Source organism: Telmatherina bonti (assembly GCF_933228915.1).
Source record: "Telmatherina bonti genome assembly, chromosome: 5".
In the NCBI taxonomy this organism is placed as follows: domain Eukaryota; kingdom Metazoa; phylum Chordata; class Actinopteri; order Atheriniformes; family Telmatherinidae; genus Telmatherina; species Telmatherina bonti.
In genome coordinates, this window is record NC_136623.1 from 20,386,468 (window position 1) to 20,407,446 (window position 20,979).

The window sequence follows — 20,979 nt, forward strand, 5'->3', positions numbered from 1 at the left end:
AGAGACCCCAGGCAGGTGGAAACATGTGCACACATTTCCATCTGCTGAGCCTTCAGAGCACTGCAATAAGGATCAGAATTAGTTTAGATGGAAAGTCATCTTGGAGGAGAATCCCTGCACTAGAGGTTCAAAATATCTGCGTACTCACTTCAGCTGACAAAATCTCTTTCCTGTCACCATTTCAGTATAATTGTAATCCACAGCTTTATCATGGATGAAGAGTGAGAAACTGACAGTCGATTTAAGCCCCCTAAAAATACTTAATATCGGCACTGATAATTGCTTTATAAACCCTACTAAATCCAGTTCAGTGTCCTTATGTCATTCAAACCTCTTGGACCTCCACGGGATTCATGTGCAAATATGGAAAACATAAACAAACAATTAATTCAAGAGAATTCTCATTTATTTTTTTTTCTCTCACAGTTGTATGTTTAAAAAAAAATAAAAAACCCAGTTAAACACCATGTATAATAGAAAAGCAATATTAATTTTAGGTGATTTACAAAATATATACATTAAAACCCACACAAATACATACACACACAGACTATACATACAGCATTAATCATCCATTTCTGCATACAGTGGGTGCGAGAGGTCTGAGTCCAATAGAAAAAAAAAAAAACTGTACATTTTCACATTAAAAACTTAAGTTTTCTTTTTCAAATAGAGTAAGGAGCATTAAAACTATTTGTAATGCTTATTTACTATGCATAATATTCATACTTTAGAAAATACAGTAAGTAGCATTAAAACTATTTGTAATGCTAATTTACTATGCATAATATTCATACTTCATATCAGAGCTAATGCAGGACAGCGGTCCATCAATGCATTTATTGAGGTTCCAACTTTCTACATTAAGTAGACAAACAGATCAAAGTCCTGCATAAAGTACAATATGAAGTTGTAAGAATCAGCTTGAGGGTTGCTACATTGTCAGAAACACTGCTCTACAGATGCAACTTCAAGCGGGGTTTTTTTTTTTTTTTATGAACAGTAACTGTACAAGCAATATAGCTACACCAATGTAACTGCTAACTTGCATAGCTTTTCCTCAGTAGGAATAATAAAAACTTTACTCACATCAGCATTTGTTCATGCAAAATGTGACTTAGTCAATTCTTAAGTAAAAAAAAAATCTGCCTGCAGCATTTTGAAAAATTAAATTTCATCAAGTAGATTCAGGCTTCTGGATCCCACTGTACTCCTGTGTGTTCATGTATTTGTGTGCAGCTGATGTATATATTGCATCATTTGTTCAATTTGAAAAGAAGTCTTTAAGAGAAAAAAAAAATGTCCCAAATATTGTCAGGAACTCACCGTGCACCTGGACATGACAATCATTTTATACCGGGAGGTATAAAAGAAAAAAAAGAAAAAAAACAAACCATTGAAAAAGACATGCAGGAGACCAATTCAAAATTTTCATTAACTTTCTGGCATCACCTGCATCTGAGAACCATAACGACATGGGTAAAAGAAAAACAAAAATCACTCAAAAACCACACAAACCATAGGAACAAATTTACTGTACTTATTGGAAATCATCATGACATCAGTAGTTCTATTTGAAGAAAAAAAAATTGTATAAGCACAGACAAATGGGGCTGATCAAAGGGTGGCAGCAGTCCCTTACTGGAAAACCATGACAACACCACATGAAGGTGGACAGTCCAGTGTGCAGTCACTTGAAACTTTACCGCTGGTGTAAATCAGATGAGCCTGAACAGAGACGTGTAGGAGGAGCCTTACATATAAGACAGTGAAACCGATTTCCTAAAGCACAAGATCTTCTGTATAGTAACATTTCTTACTGATGCTGTTAGGTGGAACTGGACTGGACTCGGCAACAGGAGACTTTGTATTTAATCGCAATTCTAAATATCTTAAAAAAGACAGAAAATGCCAATTAGCTGCTCCTTTCATATGCCTGAGCTCTCACAGTGAAATGAAGCAATAAACAATGTTCCAATGGGTACAAACCGTCTTGGTTTAGGTTGCACTTTTAATGTCTGCAGAACCTGCAAAAAATATCTGATATAAAGTACAATGGTGAAAAATGGCCACATCCACCCACTGATCATGACATTACAACCACTGCATGAGCGAATGACACTTAACACAACCATAAAGAAAATCTGAGGATCTCACCTGACCTACAACCTTCTCAGGTACCGATGTGAAGAGATCTTGATAGCATCTGTTGGAAGCAACCAGTGAGACCTCCAAAACACAGCGTTGTGGTTTTTTTGCTACCAAATGCTGGTATGCTGGTACCAGAGACCCTCAGATGTTCTTATTTCATGCCCTGATTAGTCAAAGCTCTTTAGGTGATGCAAGTAGGACCTAACAAGTGGTCATAATGTTATGACAGAATGATGCATGTCATTCACTTAAAAGACAAAGAAAAGCTCAAATAAGAAGCTGTATTTAACTGTATTTTAAACATTAAAATAGACAAAAAAATGGGTCACAAACTTGTGCAGGCCATGTAGCAGTATTTGCCAGATATTTTCTGACTTCAGACTTATTCCTCTTGAATGTAGTGTTTACAATATTCTGTACACCCTGTGGATCTGTCCCTAGCTCTTTCCTGTCAGCTGTGACCTCACTCATACTTCAGGCTTTGCCTTTGACTCAGGCTGTCGCTTTCCATCATTCTCCCTGCAGCCTTCAGCTATGCTCCGGCAGAAGACAGTTCTGGCCACTGGCTTTGCATTGTCTGATTATCCTTTTCCTTTATGCTATGAATTGCCTTTGATCTGCCCCTGTTTGTGCTTTTCTTTCCCCACATATGCAACTCCTCTACGCCTCTGCTTGCTTGTATTCCATTGCCCCTCCATTTCTACTGTTTGCACATCCCAGGGGGATGCTTGCTTCGCTGTTTCCAGTTCCATCCACTGCCTCAAAGCTCTTCTCTTCCAGTGGTTTGCCAATCCAAGCTCCGTAGCCGTGAACACTGAGAGCTTGAAAGAACTGTTGTTTGGCAAGTTGGAAGGCTGTGGCTGAAATCTTGGCCTGAGCGTAGGAGGGCAGGGAGAGGAGGTCAGTGCGACCACACTTCTGGCACAGAGAGCGGAACAGACAGAACAGGTTGGACTTAGACACCCAGGACACGGCCTGTTTGTTCCTGTAGGGAAGACATTTGAGGTTCTTTTAGCTTGATAGATTAAAAAAATATATAAATATATGAAGAAAAAAAGAGAAATGCGTCATGTCTGGCATGAAAGAAATGTTTCTTCTGGTTATGCAGTGGTTTTTCATTAAGCTTAATGCACTGTCAACTGCTTCTTGTTTTGGATTATGCAACATAAATGTTTGGAAACTTTAGTGAAAAATTATGTGGTGTTAAAATAAAGACTCAAGTCTGAACACCATCAGACTTCATAGACGTTTAAAGACTAGATAAAAGAAAAAAAAAACTGAGATAGATACAATAAAAAGTTTACCTAACAATAATTACATATCTGTCACGTGCAATTTATGAACTTGCACAACTTCTAAACAACAACATGCCTTCCTAATGTTATATAATGCTGACATTCAGGGCTGCCAGAATAATATCAATCGCTCTACTAAAACAGCATTTCTGCCCTTTTAGTTTTCTAAAGACACTGGTGAAGCAAAAGAAGTTTGTGTAAAAAATATTTAGAGATAAGGCCAAGATATAAGTAGCTGGTTTAAATGAGACAGAATAGATGAAAAACAGCCGCTCTCTAGCTTAAAACAAAGGCAAAACATTGTGTTAAGTTGATTTGTCCCCAATTTGCACCATTACGACTGAATTATATCAGGAAAATATTATTGAAAATTTTAATAAAAGGGTTCATGAACTGAATTACAAGAAAAAAGTCAAGCATTTTGGGGTAATTCAACAAAATGGTTAAAAACTACATTAGAAAAGGAATAACTTATTCCATTGTAGGATGGTTATTAGTTATCATCCTGATCTGATGGAAGGAAACAGCTAAAAATTATAAGCAGGACTGACTGATCAATTAATCTGATAAAATAAAAATATATATTACCATTATATATTATCTGATTGTAATGCGTTTTTAAATTTACAATTAGATATGAAGTCAGTGATGGTTTAAGTTTGTGGATAAATACAGCAAACTGAAGAATTCACAAACTTTCAACTATATGAACAAACTTTTCTGATCTATTTTTACTGATACAGTTTTCAAAACCTTTGATTCATAAAATGAAAAGGAAAAGTAGTTAGGGATTACAGACAATTAGGGAGATAAAAAGTTCACCAAGGTCTGAAGCTGTTGTGGCTTAACAGAGAAATCATTAGACATCTTTACAAAAGAGTAACAAAAACACCTAAAGTAGGAACAGAGAACAGTGTATAACAAGCAGAAAAGCCATTCAGTAGTGTAAGGCAGGATACTACATACCCATCAAGTTTTCCTTTGGTCCCATCCAGCACCTCTACATTGTGCTGGTCTGGAAGGCTCCAGTTCACACTGGACTCCTTGGTTTTTCCTGTATGTCGTGTAGAGTCGTAGACGCTCACCCTGCCCACCTACCAGCCAGAAGTGAGATGTGGCAGAGAGAAAGACCACACTTAGTTAAACTAATAATATAATTCATTCATTCACTCAATAAACTAATATAATTCAGCTATTTCAAAACTGGCTGTGTAATGCAAGTATCAGTAAAGCCAGTCCCAATGTGCATATTATCATGTGGAAATGAAAGCCAACATAATGCTGAACAACAGCATGAGACAGAGAATAAGATGACTACTGTTTGTCTGCCAGTTACTATACTTCTTCCATGTTTCCTGGCACTGTAGCAAGGACCAACCTGCTTTTTGGTCATTGATGGATGAGCCCAATTTACATGAGATGAACAATGAAAAACGGCCGTGCAGGCACAAATAGGAATACTGGCAGCTTAATTAATTAATCCAATGAGAATGACCTCAATGTTCCTGATTTATGTCCATGTCTGAAATCGCATCAAAAACTCATGTAGCTACCTCAGGGTGGTTCAGCTTGAAGGGAGGAGGGAGACTCTGTGTGAAGGTCTCGCCGTCTCTTGCCAACCGACAGCAGACGGCACGTGTCAGGTGACCGTGGCTGTATAGATAGCCTGGCAGATCACAGCAACAAATACAGGTTTATCAGACAGGGTTGTGAAGCAATAATCAATGTAGGAGTTGATCTATATTCACCCACAGTCCGTCTTATAAAAGTTTGTCTGCAATGATAATCTTTGCCCAAGAGTGTGATTTACCGAGTGTGATGGACTTCAGGTAGATAGGATGCAGAAAATGGGAGAGCAGTGCCCCCTGCAGACCCAACACATTCCAGCGCAGAATCTTATCACTGCAACTCATGGTTCGCAGCCTTTCACCATGCTGGATGCCGTCCCAGGTGGGTACAATGGCACTCGACTCCACAGGGATGGTCCCTTCCCCTGAAAACAGACACAATAACACAAGAGCAAAAGGTTACAGCTCTTGATAACAGACCAGGAATCATTTGCTTCCATGCATATTTCATTAAAGATAACATGAAAACAGTGTAAGCTACATACCATTCTCCACTTTAGTGCGAAGCTTGCCCTGCTTCGCATTCTCAAACAGAGGCTGGTGGCCCTGGACTTCATCTCCTGTTTCACTGCAAGACTTATCGAACAAGGCTCCATCCCCACAAGGAGCCGTGCTATAAAGAAGAGAAGAACGGAGGTTCTGATGCAACACAAACCACGACGACAGCCACTCCAATCCAAACTAGAAACACTGATGAATCAGACTAATGGGCAGGATGGGACAAAAAGAGACTTGGGAGATGAAGGAGGAAAGAACACATCTGATCTCCGCACCTGATGTAGAGGTGAAAGGTGATGTCAGACTTGATCTGCAGTTTGTTCTCTGCTGCTGGCTCAAATATACTGTCGTCTGCGCCATCATGGTGCTTAAGTAGCTCACTGTACAGAAACCTGAGAGGAAAGGAGACAGTGAGTTAGACTTATAAATAATGTCATGCAGATCAGATCTAGGAAAGAAGAGGGGTATTTTTAGATATGAAGGAGAAACATTGATAAAGAAGCAAGATATCAGTTTCTACCGAACAAAGCCCCTTCTGGAGATGATTTCAGCGTGGCAATCATTAACCGTCTCCCCTTTAAGGCTCAACTCTTCTCCTTTGACACAACGATTTCCTGACAGAAAAGAAAGGGGGGGACGACATTCAATGTCACTAAATGCAACACTGAAACACCTCTTTGTTCTGCAGTGACCTAGTTCTGTTTTAACTTGTGACAGTAAATGCCTCTGAGCGCAGAAAAATAAAAACTAAACATCATGAAAACTGCAGTGCCAACACATTTTCTACTGTTGTTACATGTTTCCTCACACACACACACACACACCGTTTTTTGTTTTTTTTTTAAAAAAATCACATCTCCTCTTTCACTGGCTTTCATGCAAAAAATGATGTTTTTACCAGTTCCAAGGCTGACAACCGCCCCCAGGCCCTCTCCTCTTCTCATGACGATAGTGGCCAAAATCTTGCGTCCCAGAAGGCTGTGCTGGATACGGGTGGTCAGGGCGTTGAAACGCTGGTGGCTCAACATTGCTATCTGGTCATGCAAAGTACTGCCACTCACAGGTAGCTGGTAATAAATATAAACAAAAAAATGTTATTTAATTCATTCATACAAATGGAGAAAGAAATCACGGAGACAAAACGATTTGCTGTCTTGACACCAGTGTTTGGTGTTAGCTGCGAGTGGGCTGAGAAAAAACAAAGTCCTCTAAAAGAAAAGGCTAAAGCAGGGGCAGATAAGGTCGTTTTGCATCCATCAGAACATGCTAAAGCCATTTTATGAGTGAATGGTGTCTTGTACTTTTCTTTAAGACAGACTGGACAAACTGGGATTATGATGGTGTAAGAAAAGACAATGTTGTCTAAGATGAGACTAAAAAAGCCACTGCTTCACACAAGTTCCATGTCAAACTGGTTTATCACTGAACCATGGGCAGCGAGACACTTTCTAGCCTGCAGTACAACTAAAGATCATAAGGAAGCATTGATTTTTTTGTCTAAAACCTGGACTTACCTTCACAAATAAGCAACTGCATGAGTAATAACCATACAACAATTAATCACAATAAGTTTATTTATTACAGCTCTTGTGAATAACATAACCCAACTTTTCTAAAGACACCATTTTAATTTTCTAAATAAATGTAGTTTTGGGTCGGATATTGTTACATTTGACCGTCAGTTAATGTGTATTAGTTACACCAAACCTGCGCAATGCCACAGCTACATCTGAAAACTCGGTTAAACTCAGTAAATTTCCCACTTTCAAGACAGATAATTAAAAAAAAAAAGTCCTCAGTACCTCAGTTGGGATTAGTTCCCCAGTGCGTGCTGCCCTCTCAGCTTCTCCAATCAAAACCCGCAAAGCAGCATCTGCTGCTTCCTGCTTCCCCTGTTTCTTGTTTGAGGCACAAACTGGAGGAAACCAGCGTCCGCCCAGTTTGGCCTGGTAGGTAAATCTGAGCGGGAGGGGAAAGATAGATGTAGTAAGAAGGACTTATGCCTGGAAACTTGGGCATTTTTAAAACAAGAGATAAATGCAATTCTACATTTAAAAACTTTGCTGTGATGTTGGATCATGAAAAAACTTTATCCAAATCATAAACAAAGAAACAATCATTCAGACTGTGACCAAAATTAAAAAGATGTTTAATCTGGTTAGCCTATTTTAACTTTGCAGTGATGCAGCTCACACATACTTAGGCTCATGCGCTGGTCCAGTCTGCCCCACCAGGCGGATCTCTGCAGCAAAGCCCCGGGCTCTGGCGTACTCCAGAAGGCCTGACACTGCGTTACTGTTCAGGTAATTTATGAGATCCCCTACACCTGCCTCGTGGGCTGCTCGCAATTCATCTGCCGTTAGAGGACGCAAAGAGGGACATGCTGTCCCAGACACACCTCCTTCACCATCGCTGGAAGGACCCAGGGGCAACTGAGGCTGGAAAAGATAGATGGGGGGGGGGGTTAGAGATGTGACTGGCTGAACAACGGGATCAGTGTCAGAAGTGGCAAAAAGGTTCTTTTCAGCCAAATTAATCTGTTGTTTTCATTCCTTTACATCTCCTAAATGTGAGTTTCTCTGCTTCCCACTTCTTACCTTGTTGAGCTGCAGTTTTCCATCAGCCATTAACTCTTTGACAGCTTCCTCTGCTGCCAGCTGGCGGGCCGCTTTCTTGCTTGGAGCCGAGGCCTCTGCAAACAAGATGTCTCCAACCTTCACTCTGTACATGAACCTGGAAAGGAGACCGAGAAGGTGAAAAAGAGAGATGGAGAACTATTTCAGTCTGTAACTGAAATTGTACACTTAGCATACTTAGTAGAGTTGCACGCTGGTGTTCGATAGATGAACTGATGGATCGGATTGGGGTCATATTAAAGCTGGGGTAGGTAATGTTGGGGAGCTAGCAAGATCTGAAAGTGGCACGCTGTCTTGGCTCCTCCCCCCCTGGTTTTGCTCCTTGCGTGATCTGAGACTTTTTTCATGCCTCCACCAAAGAGGTTATGTTTTTACCGACGTTTATCTGTTTGTGTTCAAGACAACTCAAATAGCTATGGACGGATTTTAATTCAATTTTTGCAAGTTGTTGGAAATGTGAAAAGGAAGAACTGATTTAATTTTGGTGGTGATCCGGATCACTGTTTGGATCCAGGAATTTTTTAAATGCCGTGGCGGAGTTTTGCACTCTCCGAGTGCTTTTCCAGTTTGCAGCTTTTTCCACCAACGATTTTCTCTTTCTCAGCTGTTTAGCGGGAGGAGGCAAATAAGCCGAGCCGGGTCGGAGAAATCCTTGTTGCGTCTTGTCAGCCATGAAGAAGCTTACGAAATCTAAGAAAAGAACAACTTCAATTCGACCCGAACATTTTGATTGGTCAGACTTTTTAAAGATTTACCGTAAACTGAGGGGTCTAACTATATTTCTTATTGTTCATGATTTAAAACTGTACAGACTACTATCAGGACGGGAAACCACTTCACCCAGAGTAAAAAAAAAAAAGTCTCTGAGCAAGATTACCTACGCCAGTGGACAAATACATGCAATTTTTCTCCCAAGTTCTGGCAGAAAAACACAAGCTGAACTGTCTCTACCCGTTAGACAGTTGCCTTAGTGGATGCAATAAACAGAAGGAGTAGATGGACAGAGATGGTATTGTGTTTTTGTCAGATGACTACAGTGTTGAGGACAGAATAAACAGAAATAGCTTCCTCTCTGAGCAAGATGTATCACCACACAGAGGAAGTTGGCCTTAGCTCATGCTATGTGCTGGAAAACACCATTTAAAAGACAAATTCAGAGGTAGGTGACGCAGCCAGCACCTTGGGTCATGTGGTGGGCCTGCCTGGCCGGTGTTGATGAATTCAATGGGATTCCCACTGCGCTGGCAGTACTCCATCAGGACAGAAACTGGATTCTTCCCACCGGGCAGAGAGCGGGACAGTGGCTGACGAGGTCCTTCCACCGTTCCCTCCACGCTGCCTGATCCAAATGTTCCCCCAGCGCTTTCAGCTGACCCCTAGCAAAATGAAGAGACAGCATACTTGAGAATTTGTATCTGGGTTGCTAAATCTAAGCATAATAAACACAAGCGCTCGCTACATGTACTTCAGCTTCTTAAACTATTTAAAACTAAATGCGACAACATGTTTTCTATAATAAAGGTTTTATTTAAGTACAGTACAACATACACTGGTTTCCGGAAGTGTCTCCAACACCTGGTCCGTGCTGGTTGTGTTACCATCTTCCACTGTGCCCGTCCCTCCTTGCATCTCTTTGATGAGAATACGCAGGGTGGCCGCAGCAGCATCTTTTTTTGCAACCTTTTTACTAGAAGCTTCTGCAACAGGAAACGATCTTCCATTCAGGATGACCTGCATACGGAACCTAACAGAGAAGTAGAAAAGGGCAGGATATCAGGAAAGCGTGATATGCAAATACAGTGTTGTTACTGGCAACGAGCTGCGATAAAAGTGAGGTTCCTTTGATGGTTTTTAATATGAAGCGCCATTTGCAAAACTCGCACACACGCACACATACTGAGCTTTAAAGCTTTTGCTATAATCACATCTTTAGTGATGTTTTAAATAAAACAAGACTTTTTGTAACTCTTTTCTTATTCTTAATAAAAATCATTCAGTCAGTAACAAACAGTGGTAACCTTTCAGCCTGAAGACTGGAGACAAAATGGAAAATAATCATCTTTTTGCAAAAGTAAAAAGCTTTACTAACTTGATATTTAGGACCCTCACTAATACACAATTTGTGATGGTCCTGTGTTGCACAACAAATTCGCCTCATTCCTAGTAACACTTAATGGAAGCAGATAAATTTAGTACACTTTTATTTAAAACTGCAGTCAACAGCTGCTTTGGAGAGACAAAGACAATTAAAAGATGGAAGAAAAGAGTAAAAATATTGCATTTTAAAGCTGATGAGGTCTATGAAGTGCTGAGTATAAAATCGTCGATGAATCTTAGTCATTAAAATACAATTCATGAATTTCCCAGGTGAACTGCATCAGCTTTTTCTTTCATGAAACCTGAACTTCATACACCCAGTTAGTCTTTTCTGTATTAGTTGGCTCAACAAGCTGATCATGGCCATCACAACAACATTAACCACACTCTCCATGTTTGGCTTGGATTTCTTCATCAGGATGCTTACATAGAATGGAGGATCAAGAAGTGCAATTACATCCAAGCAGAGTAAATCAAACTTTGGATCTGTATTATATTACAAAGAATAAAAGTAATGTGTCAAAAATTGCACCAAATCTGGGCCAAATATAAAAAAAAAAACAAGATGTTTATCAGCTTCATCTGCAGCCTTCACAAGTCGACGTCTCAGCAGGTTTACATTTTTTACATCTGCATTTCCTCCATTTCTGTAAAGAATGTTGTCAGGAAATAAGCAAGTGGCTGCTTAGTGTTTTTGACAGCTAATTTAAATCTAAACCTCCCGTCATAAAGAACGGCTCATATCAGCATGTCGGCATCATGTAATCTATAAATAACACCATGAATCAATAAAGAGTAACTTCCACCTTATATGAGTCAATTCATGACAGAACAGGACAGATCTAGTCACCAACCTTGGGTCGTGGGAGGGTCCAGACTGGTCGAGAAGCTGGAACTCACAGTTTTGGCCCAGATACTGGGCATACTCCATGAGACCGCTGACGGGGTTCTTCAGTCTCACCTCCTGTAATTTGGCCCACAGATTCTGGGGAGGCGGGGCAGCCAGTGATACAGCAACAGTCCCGATAACGTTGGTCTTCTCCGCTGCCAGTTTATCCGCATCCGTCTGTCTGCGAATGGCATTGAGGAATTCTGGGATGTCGTCTGTGGCCCACTGTTCATCATCTCTGTACTTGAATAAATTCAAGGTGGGTTGCTAAATGAAAGAAACAAAAACTGAGCACAACCCTCTGTCATCTAACAACTCCACTGGCTTCATGTTCAATACTGAACTCATTTCAAATTTGTCCTCCTTACATTCAAACCTGATCATAATCGTGCAAGAAAATATTTGCCTTTATGCTTTTTTTTTTTTTTTTTAACACAGAACAACCACATCTTTAACAATCAAAGTACTTCATACCACTGAATACTAAGGTTTGGCTGATACATCAGTTAAATGATATACTTGGCTTTTTCTTTTTTTTTTTACTGGTATCTGCATTGGATGATCCACGGGTATGTCCGCAGGCAGCTCTGTGTTGTCAGAGAGGCTGGTTTCCACATGCAGACCATGCACTGCCCCGTCTCTGCTAGCAGAGTGATGGGAGCCTGCTAAATGAGCAATGGCAATCTTTAAACTTCTAAAGCACCTTTTAACCATTTAACTGAGCTGAAATATAGCCATACAAGTTGAAATCAGGTGGGTCGGAATGGAAAATGGGAATATTGAATGTCCCATCTATAAAACTGTTTGCCATTGTATCTATGGGGCTGCAGACGTAGCTGTAGGGCTATGTGTGCGTAACTTACTAACAGTGATCACAGTATTAAGTAAGGTCAATGCATCAATTCGGTTGATGCTGAAAGTTGGAAGCTAAAGTTTGGACATGTTTCCTGTGTGTCAGAATGATTTTTACAAAACAGCCGTTCTGGGATGGGGACCCACTCTGACAAAGCTGTCTCGTGTTGCAGCAGAAAACACGCAATCTGCATGTTGATGTGACTTCTGAATAGTTGTTTTCGCCTCTGTAAACAGTGTAGATTGTCATGACAGTGTAAATATTATTGCATTCTTTCCACATGCGTGTGCCGCTGCACACAGGAAGGCAGCGTGCATGTTGCTGATCCGACAACGGTGAGCGATGCAAAAACAACAGATCATTTAGTGAGGTCATTAAATGGGTAAAGAGGGAGAGTCCAGAAGAAGCTGAAAATCCCAGTAATTCCAGTTTAACATACGCACCAAACCCCGATGATGCATTTATAATTAAAGTAATATGAATGTAAGATGATGGAACAAGACTGATCGTAATCTGCGTTTTAGTTTAAATGTCTGAGGAGAAATGAGGTCTGCTGTGTGGCAGTGCCTCGGTGAGCCTACACCAGGAAAAGCTTGGTCTGATATATGCAATCACTCTGTAAGCATGTACGTTTTTTTTTTTTTTTTTTTTTTTAATCTATGCACAATTTTTTTAGGTAAAGAATTATGAGCACTAAACTCTTTGAGTTGTAGCTGAATTTATGTCTGATAACAAAGATTAAGTTGTAAACGCTGCAACATTACTTGTTCTACCTCCTTTTTACTATTCATTCAATTTCTTTTAAGGTTAAATAAATCTTTTTTTTTTTTTTTTTTTTTTTAATATGAGGATTGTAACATTTGTTATCATCGTGTGATTTTATGCTTGTAAACTGAGGGATCAAAAGCAGTACTGGGTCCAAATATTGCAGCCCATATCACCAATAAACATACAAAGAAAAACACTAGAAGTTCACCTACCATTTCACTTTGACTTTGTTCTGGTATCTGATCATCAAGCAGTGGAATTAACTCAAGACCTGGTACAGGTGGGATTGGCGAGGAAATGCAGTCTCCTTCCTCTTCATTTTTAATGGCTTCCACCTCCATCTGATCCTGCACAGCTGGAGTGCTCTGTGCAGCTCTCAGGCTTCTCTCCATCCTCTCTCTGCGATGGGTGGACAGGTTCCATTTGGGAGGGCTGACATCGCGGTTCCTACTAACATCACCCTGCTTCTCCAGATTGATAAGGGTGGGGTTGACCTGCTTGGCATTCTTAAGGCCCAAATTCTTTGCTATAACAAGAGCAGTCGCCTCCCCTGAATCAAGGAGATATTGCAGAATTTTCTCTTTCTGGTGTGCCATCACAGCAGAATTCAGTTCCTGATTGGAGGATCTGGCCACACTGGGACGTTGCTCCTCGTATCTGGGAGTTTTTGCTGAAGATTGGAATTCTTCCGAATCAGATAATTCTGAAGAGGAGCAGTAAGACGAAACAGATTCTGTGTCAGACTCGTCTTCTTTACCCTGTCCCCAGTTTTCTGTTTCTGAAGTAAAACTTGGGTCAGGTGTCTGTTGGCGTCTGGCCGGATGAAACAAATGGGAAGATGGGCTTTGGACGTAAGAATTTCTTGCTTCTACTGCTCTGAGATGTTCTCTGTATAGAGTCCACTCAGGTGGGTGAAGTCCTTGCTTGGAGGCTTTCCCTAACTCTTCTAGGGAATAGAGAGCCCTGTTGACTATTTTCTTGGGCAAATGTAGCTTTCTGGCTAATATTTTAGCAGACACACTGTCATCTGACTTCAAAGCAGCCAAAGCCCTAAACACCTGGTCTTGTATGTCAGGTGTGAAAGTGATGTTATCGTTCGTAAATCTTAAATTTCCTGAATTACCTTGTGAAGAATGTTTGTTGAGCTGTTCTGCTCCTCTGTGAGCCCTGTCTCGAACAAAAGACAAACTCTGAAAATTTTCACACAGAGAATTTGTTTGGTCACGCCACGGTCTGTCAATGTACTGGTTCCTGTTTTTGCCCTGTAGCTGGACTTTATTTGGGCGTCGACAGCCTCGAAATGCTCCTGCACCAGATGGATGTGCAAAACCCTGGTCTAGGCGACAGCCGCCTCTACCCCTAGGGGAGCTATTAAAGTTTTTATGTCTGCTATATCCTAACTGGGGCTGGTAAAAGGAGCTAGGTGGCCTGCTGGGGGCTGCTCCTCCTTGAGCGCTGGCTCTGAACTGTGGCGCCTGAGAGCTCTGTCCTCTCAGGAACTCTACCTGTTTGCAATGGAAGGAATTGGGAACTGGGCTGACACTGTGATTTTGATTATGTGAGTTATTAAAACCCACAGAATTAGGGACAAATTTAGTGTTTGGTATGGGGGGACAGGAGGAGGGATGGGGAGATGAGGGTTGTATGGGTACTGCAGGATGAGCAGGACTGTTGTAGTAATTTATATTTGGGTTCTGCTGTAGGTCACCTCTGGGGAATCCTGGGGGCTGCAAGTGGGGTGGCGGATGCCTGTAATACTGTTCTTGATAAGGCCCTCTTCTACCTCTGCTCATAGCGCAGGGGTTGGGCACAAAGGGGGCCGGTGCAGCTGGCTGGGCAGCTTTGGTATTATTGTATCTCCTCGAAGACCAACAAATTACCCCGACTGAAAATCAGGGCAGGATAGTTGCACGCTGAGAGCACCTGAAACAAACCAAAGCATAAAGTCATGGGAGTTTTAATAAACAAAATTTGTCACCCTCTAAAAATAATGGTCAATGTAATTTATTTTACATTTTCTAAAAACACAGGAGATTGGTTTCTTTTAGATATCTGAGTTTTTTTGTTTTTAGAAAACCTTGGAAAAAAAATACAAACACTAATATTCTAAGAGGGTGATGAAATAACAATGGCAGTAAGATTAGTGTATGTGTGTGTGTGGGGGCAGCCGTGGAGCCAAAACACACATTTATCAACCCTTCAAAACCCCATCACCCCTAACAGTGTCCTTGTTTAAGTCAGAGAATCTATACAAGCTCCTAGGAGATGATTTTTGTTGTCATCCTCCACAGTTAATTCGTACTGTATATATGTCCAGATTATAACCCAATCAGTTTGCAAGGATGTTGCAGGGTGACTTGCTTTCTCGCTCTGTCACCCTGAAACTTAAATCCAAGCTAAAAGGAAACTGATTAATAATTCAGACCATCTTGTGACTATTCTGTATTATTTCTGGCCTTACAAATCGTAGCTTGCCCTGGATCAGTAGCAGAAGATAAGAATGAGACAATTAAGCAGATAAAAGGGGCAAATGAATGAAGAAATGCAACAGCTGTGGACAGAAAACTCTGCAGACATTAGCCGACACGCGGATGTACATTAATTCCTTTCTCCCCATACTCGCTCTCCTCTCAAGTATTTGACAAGTTGAAAAATACTTTTTGAGCTGTGCGAATCAGAATTTTAACTTCCACCTATGATGAAAACAAAGATTGATTTAGCCTCAAGTGTCATACCTGACAACACTCAATAATGTCAATATCAGTCAGACTGACAACAAGGAGACACCCAATACCGAGTCAGGTTACATCCCCCCCGGTCCAGTCAGCATCAGTGGCGCGCTGCACATAGCTGAGCAGGTCCAAACACTGCTACACTAATGGAGAACACCATAGTGTTGGTTCATCATAGTAATAGGGGCCGACAAGACTGGCGGCCTGGGGGCCGAACGGGGTTGAAGCTGACTCACTTTGACCCTGATGCAAAGCAACATTTGACAGCAACATATTTATTTTAGAATAGCACTTTTCTGTTTTCAGCCTGTGCAGGCGCTTGACCAAAACTACCCATCTGACAAGTGATGATTCAACTTTGCTGCACGCTTTATGCTGCCATGTCAAGAAACAGATACAATATAAAAGCAACAAGCCAAATCATATTTTTGTCCATCCCAGAAGTCTGTGCTCCTCTTGTTTACTTGGTATTGCTGCAAAAGCGAAACCTAGCTTATGTCTAAACATACCATCCATCCATCCATTTTCTGCCGCTTCATCCGTGTCGCGGAGGGGGGAGGGGGGGGGGGGGGGGGCAGCAGCCTTAGCAGGGACGCCCAGACGTCCCTCTCCCCAGCCACAATTGCCAGCTATGTCTATACATACAGTTGCAGGAATAGGCTCGTGAACTGAAATGTTATCAACCTCACCTTGAGACGGTCAAACAACAGCTGAAGAACTGGAAAAAGTGATGAATTGTGGGGTCGGTGCCTTTAACCCTTTCCAATGTTCAGCTGAACTGAGATTCACAAACTTAAATCCAATTTTAACTCTGAATAAAGAAAAACTAATCAAACAAACATAGAAATGGTGACAGAACAGAGATTAGGCAGCTAGTTAGCAGGAAGTTAAGTCTTTTTAAAAGCGCAGGTTCTTCGTACTTGGGTTGGCCGCGTTTTCCCCACCGACTTGGAAAACGGTCTTTATGTACCGTTCGTATTACGTGGCTGTTGCAAAGGTGAAAGGAAAATCCAACCACAGATTTGTTAGGGAAAGGAAACTAACAGCAAATGCGAGAAAATAAGTTTCGTTTTCGTTTCCCAATGAAAGTTAGGTTTCTGGTATGTGTCACGTGATCTGAAGCGGCCAGCAGAGCCAGACATAAACCTGATGCGCTGAACATCTGCAAGGACATCCTCCCCTGGATGTATACTGTATACTCCACACCGAACCAGAAGAGACATCACATGCACAGATCAGATTCTCACATTAAAAATAAAACGAGGGGGGTGAATGGTAGAGTCTGCTAGTAATGTAATACATTTAAGAAGATACAAATATCAAAGCAAAGTCTGGTAGTTTTACTACAGTACTTGTATCTGATAACAGAATTGTAATGGGGTGGAAAGAAACCACAGTATAGCCGCTTTTAACACGACCAAAACGACATGATTTACTTATCAAGGTCGGATTTTACCCCTTGCTTCTGTTTTAAATATAACTTTAAGCATGAAAATAACCAAATTATTCACATTTTTAAAGGTTAAGTCGCAACAAATAAACTAAACGTGAACAAAACCCGACATTTCTACGGGAATGTGTTTAAAAAGTTATCAGTTCATATGTAACATATTTCTGTTTAGTTTACATGGTGAATAAATGGATCCAATACTTCTTATAAAAATTGCATGGTGTTTGGAAAAACTGACGACTCGCAAGTCAAGACAGATGAAGCTCTGATAGCATCACTGTTCATGCTTTTGACGCAGACTTTGAAGAGACGACACCGGCCAAAGATTATTCTCCACAGTAACATTCACTTTGAACTTAAACAGCTACAGGTTTAGACGAACTTCTCTTTCTGAAACCACAAAAACAAGAGAGCTCCTTACATTTCCAACCAGGAATAAGTTAAGTAGCAGGATGGATTAAAATGTGCAGCTAGCTTGCAGCAGCCACATGAACATCGTTCATCCCCCGCTAGCATTAGCTAGCCTGTTAGCTTATCACGGGCAGCCTCGCTCCGCACTGGCTCTGCACCATTTCCTTATCCCGCCTGCAGCAGTGCCACTTTATGGTATCTTGTCGCAAGAATACTAAATCAGTCATCACAAAAGCTTTACCAAGTGATTTAAGACAAGCGATAGCGCTAGACAATTACCTCAGCTTGCAATGTCCCTGCGCTGCGGGTTGTTGCTTCAGTGGAATATATTATTGCGGTGAGAGAAACAATCAAAGAACTGATGCGCAGAGATGTGACGCTCACACTGGTGACCCGAAACGAGCCGCTCTCCGTCGTCGCATGTGAATGACGTAGAAAATGGGCAAGGTTCCGTTATGTGTAAGCTGTATCCTTTGCTTGCACATTAAAAATCCCCTTGAAAGGGAGAAAGAGGGAGGGGAGCAGGGAGGAAATATTGCTGCCATGTTTTAAAACTAAAGTCACACTTTTATGTTTATCTATGTCTTAAAATATTCTTTAATAAAAACCTTTACCAGCATCGACATGCCATAAGAGAATATTCTTCAATAACATCTGACAAACCTGCCCATCAATATCTTAAATATATTAAAAAATAAATAAATGAATAAAAGAAAGGCCAAATTATAAGCACAACAAAATCCACGGAGAAAGAGGTCATAAGTAGGAGCAATGAATTTAGGCTTCTTTCCTTTTTTTAGATATATATTATATATTTATATTTATATATATATAATATAAATATAGATATTTCTTTTATATATATATATATATATATATATATATATATATATATATATATATATATATATATATATATATATATATATATATATATATACATACATATATATATATATAGATATATATATAGATAGATAGATAGATAGATAGATAGATAGATAAAATGATAAGTATGACATACATACTGCCCATCAATATCTTAAATATATTAAAAAATAAATAAATGAATAAAAGAAAGGCCAAATTATAAGCACAACAAAATCCACGGAGAAAGAGGTCATAAGTAGGAGCAATGAATTTAGGCTTCTTTCCTTTTTTTAGATATATATTATATATTTATATTTATATATATATAATCTAAATATAGATATTTCTTTTTATATATATATATATATATATATATATATATATATATATATATATATATAGATATAGATATAGATATAGATATATAGATAGATAGATATATAGATAGATAGATAGATAAAATGATAAGTATGACATACATACTGGCCTCATTCAGTTTTGGGGTTTTTTTTTCTTTTTTTTTAAAGTAGTAATTATGACAATAATGATGATAGTGTGTTCATTCATTTTATCCTCTGGAAAGATATGTGCAATATAAGTGGTAGATATAATATTTAGAATGAAAAAGAGGGTCTTGACATTTGAACTTATGAAGTTTATAGATTGTATTGTACTGTTATATCCAGTAGGTGTCAACATTATAGCATGTAGATACTCTTGTTTCACTGTTGGTTCAGAAACAAAAAATCTTGCACCTATTTTCCTTGTTGTGAATTTAAAAACTGGCCCGAAACTAATAAAGAAAGAAAGACGAGAAAATTCAGTTTCTAGATTTAAAAAAAAAAAAAAAAAGCAACAAAAAGACAAAAAGTAGTGAAAGAAACATGCTCTTCTGTGGTACAAAATTTCATGACCCTGGTCTAAAAGCTGCAACTGATGTCTAGCAATTCAGAAAAAAGTGCATGAATTCATCATAAAATCTTTTGGGATGACAATCATATAGTTGCCATTTATTGCATAGTATAAAGTTAACAGGAAACTTGTGCTCAAAAAAGCATCAAGGATGAGTTTTAGCAATGCTTGTGTACACCCGCCACTCTCATTCTGTTCCACTCCCACACAGTGCATCTCCTTCTTTGAGTATTCCTTTCACTGTGTGTCTCGCCTACTTTGCATCTCCTGCTTTCTTTTCCTCCCCCTTTCTCCTCATTTTCCCTGCTTTCATTGCTGGCATTAGGCTCTGTACACTTTTTTCAGTATCTTTCTCTTGAGGTCGACCAATTTCTTTTTCTTTTTTTTAAATACCCTTTTTCATCCCCCTTCTCTGTTTCTCCCTGTGCCACTCTTACTGTGCCGCTTCAGAGGAATGCAGCATGAGGCAAGCTGTGGCTCTTTTGGTGTTTATACTTGCAGCTCTGCTCCAAGGTGAGTGACTTCCCCAACTGCTTTTACTATGCATGGCAAGCGTGTGTTCTGCATGAGCTTATTGTACACGCTCTTGTTTTTGTATGTATTAAGGTAAATTTATTATAACTGTCAACACAATCACTTACTTAGAAAATGGAAGTCTCTCTGTGTGTAGCCACACACACACAAAATAGATTTATTTTTTATGTTGAGCCAGCAACACTATAATGTGTAATCATCTTCACTGCAGATTGTACTGCTGAGCTGTGCATTTTCTTGTCACAGACAATAACAAGAAAATGCACAGCAGTATATTGTCACAAAAGAACATATAATAGATAGATAGATAGATAGATAGATAGATAGATAGATAGATAGATAGATAGATAGATAGATAGATAGATAGATAGATAGATAGATAGATAGATAGTTGTCCTATGAGATTTAAGTTTTTTACAGTTATTGTTACAAATATCAAAGCTTTTAAATAAATTAGGACTTCAAAAATTTCACTCAAACAATCCATGGGCTCCTTCAAGCAGCTGCTTATTATATCTGAAAATTAAATAAATTTAAAGAACTGATGCCATAAAGCTGGAGAGGGCTATAAGAAGACAGAAAAGAGTTACCATGTGGCCATTGCCTCAGTTCATAATGTAATTAAGTGATTTCTGTTAATGGAAATGGTGGCGGTCAAGTGGAGGTCTCCAACAGTACAAAAACATTTAGACAGAATTAGTACAAGTTTTGCTAAAAGGCAACTCCTGCAATAGCTTAGACTAACTTTATAGTAATGCTTTAGAGTGGTAGGGAAGCATTGCAATGTGCAGCAGCACCTGTACAAACATGCCGATGTGAAAGAGTCATCAGAGGATGCCTTCTCTGCATCCTGACACAAGAACTTTTCAGCAGATTAAAACTTTCCAGTGAATTATATTGTTCCATTTAACAGGATGATTATTATTAACACTGAAGTATAAAATGGATTTTTTTCATATATAAAATATATTTACTCATATATAAAAAAAATACATATATATATATATATATATATATATATATATCTTGCTCTTTTCATGATATATGTATATATATATTTACTCATATATAAAAAAATACATATATGTATATATATATATATATATATATATATATATATATATATATGTATATATATATATATATATATATATATATATATATATATATATATAGATATATATATAGATATAGATATAGATAGATAGATATAGATATATGTATATACTCAAAAAACCTATATATTTATATATAT

General features: G+C 39.2%; 1 protein-coding gene across 1 annotated transcript; it reads right to left on the minus strand.

The window, feature by feature from the left end:
* Positions 1-388: 388 nt before the first annotated feature.
* adar (adenosine deaminase RNA specific) lies at positions 389-17,756 on the minus strand. The gene is made up of 16 exons (XM_079241326.1): positions 17,688-17,756; positions 13,028-14,738; positions 11,160-11,461; positions 9,757-9,952; positions 9,388-9,584; positions 8,170-8,305; positions 7,772-8,010; positions 7,375-7,531; positions 6,471-6,639; positions 6,093-6,186; positions 5,848-5,964; positions 5,560-5,687; positions 5,257-5,439; positions 5,000-5,112; positions 4,413-4,540; positions 389-3,136 (listed from the first exon to the last, which is right to left on the minus strand). The coding sequence occupies exons 2-16, from the start codon at positions 14,606-14,608 to the stop codon at positions 2,812-2,814; spliced, it is 4,065 nt and encodes a 1,354-aa protein (XP_079097452.1). The 5' UTR covers positions 14,609-14,738; positions 17,688-17,756; the 3' UTR covers positions 389-2,811.
* Between the last annotated feature and the right edge of the window lie 3,223 nt (positions 17,757-20,979).

Excerpts from the sequence above, each read along its gene's own strand:
- adar (XM_079241326.1), bottom strand. The coding sequence starts at position 14,608 with ATGAGCAGAGGTAGAAGAGGGCCTTATCAAGAACAGTATTACAGGCAT. Across the intron at positions 11,462-13,027 it reads AACAAAGTCAAAGTGAAATG|CAACCCACCTTGAATTTATT; the intron begins GTAGGTGAACTT and ends TCTTTCATTTAG. Across the intron at positions 5,688-5,847 it reads ACCTTTCACCTCTACATCAG|CACGGCTCCTTGTGGGGATG; the intron begins GTGCGGAGATCA and ends TCTTCTTTATAG.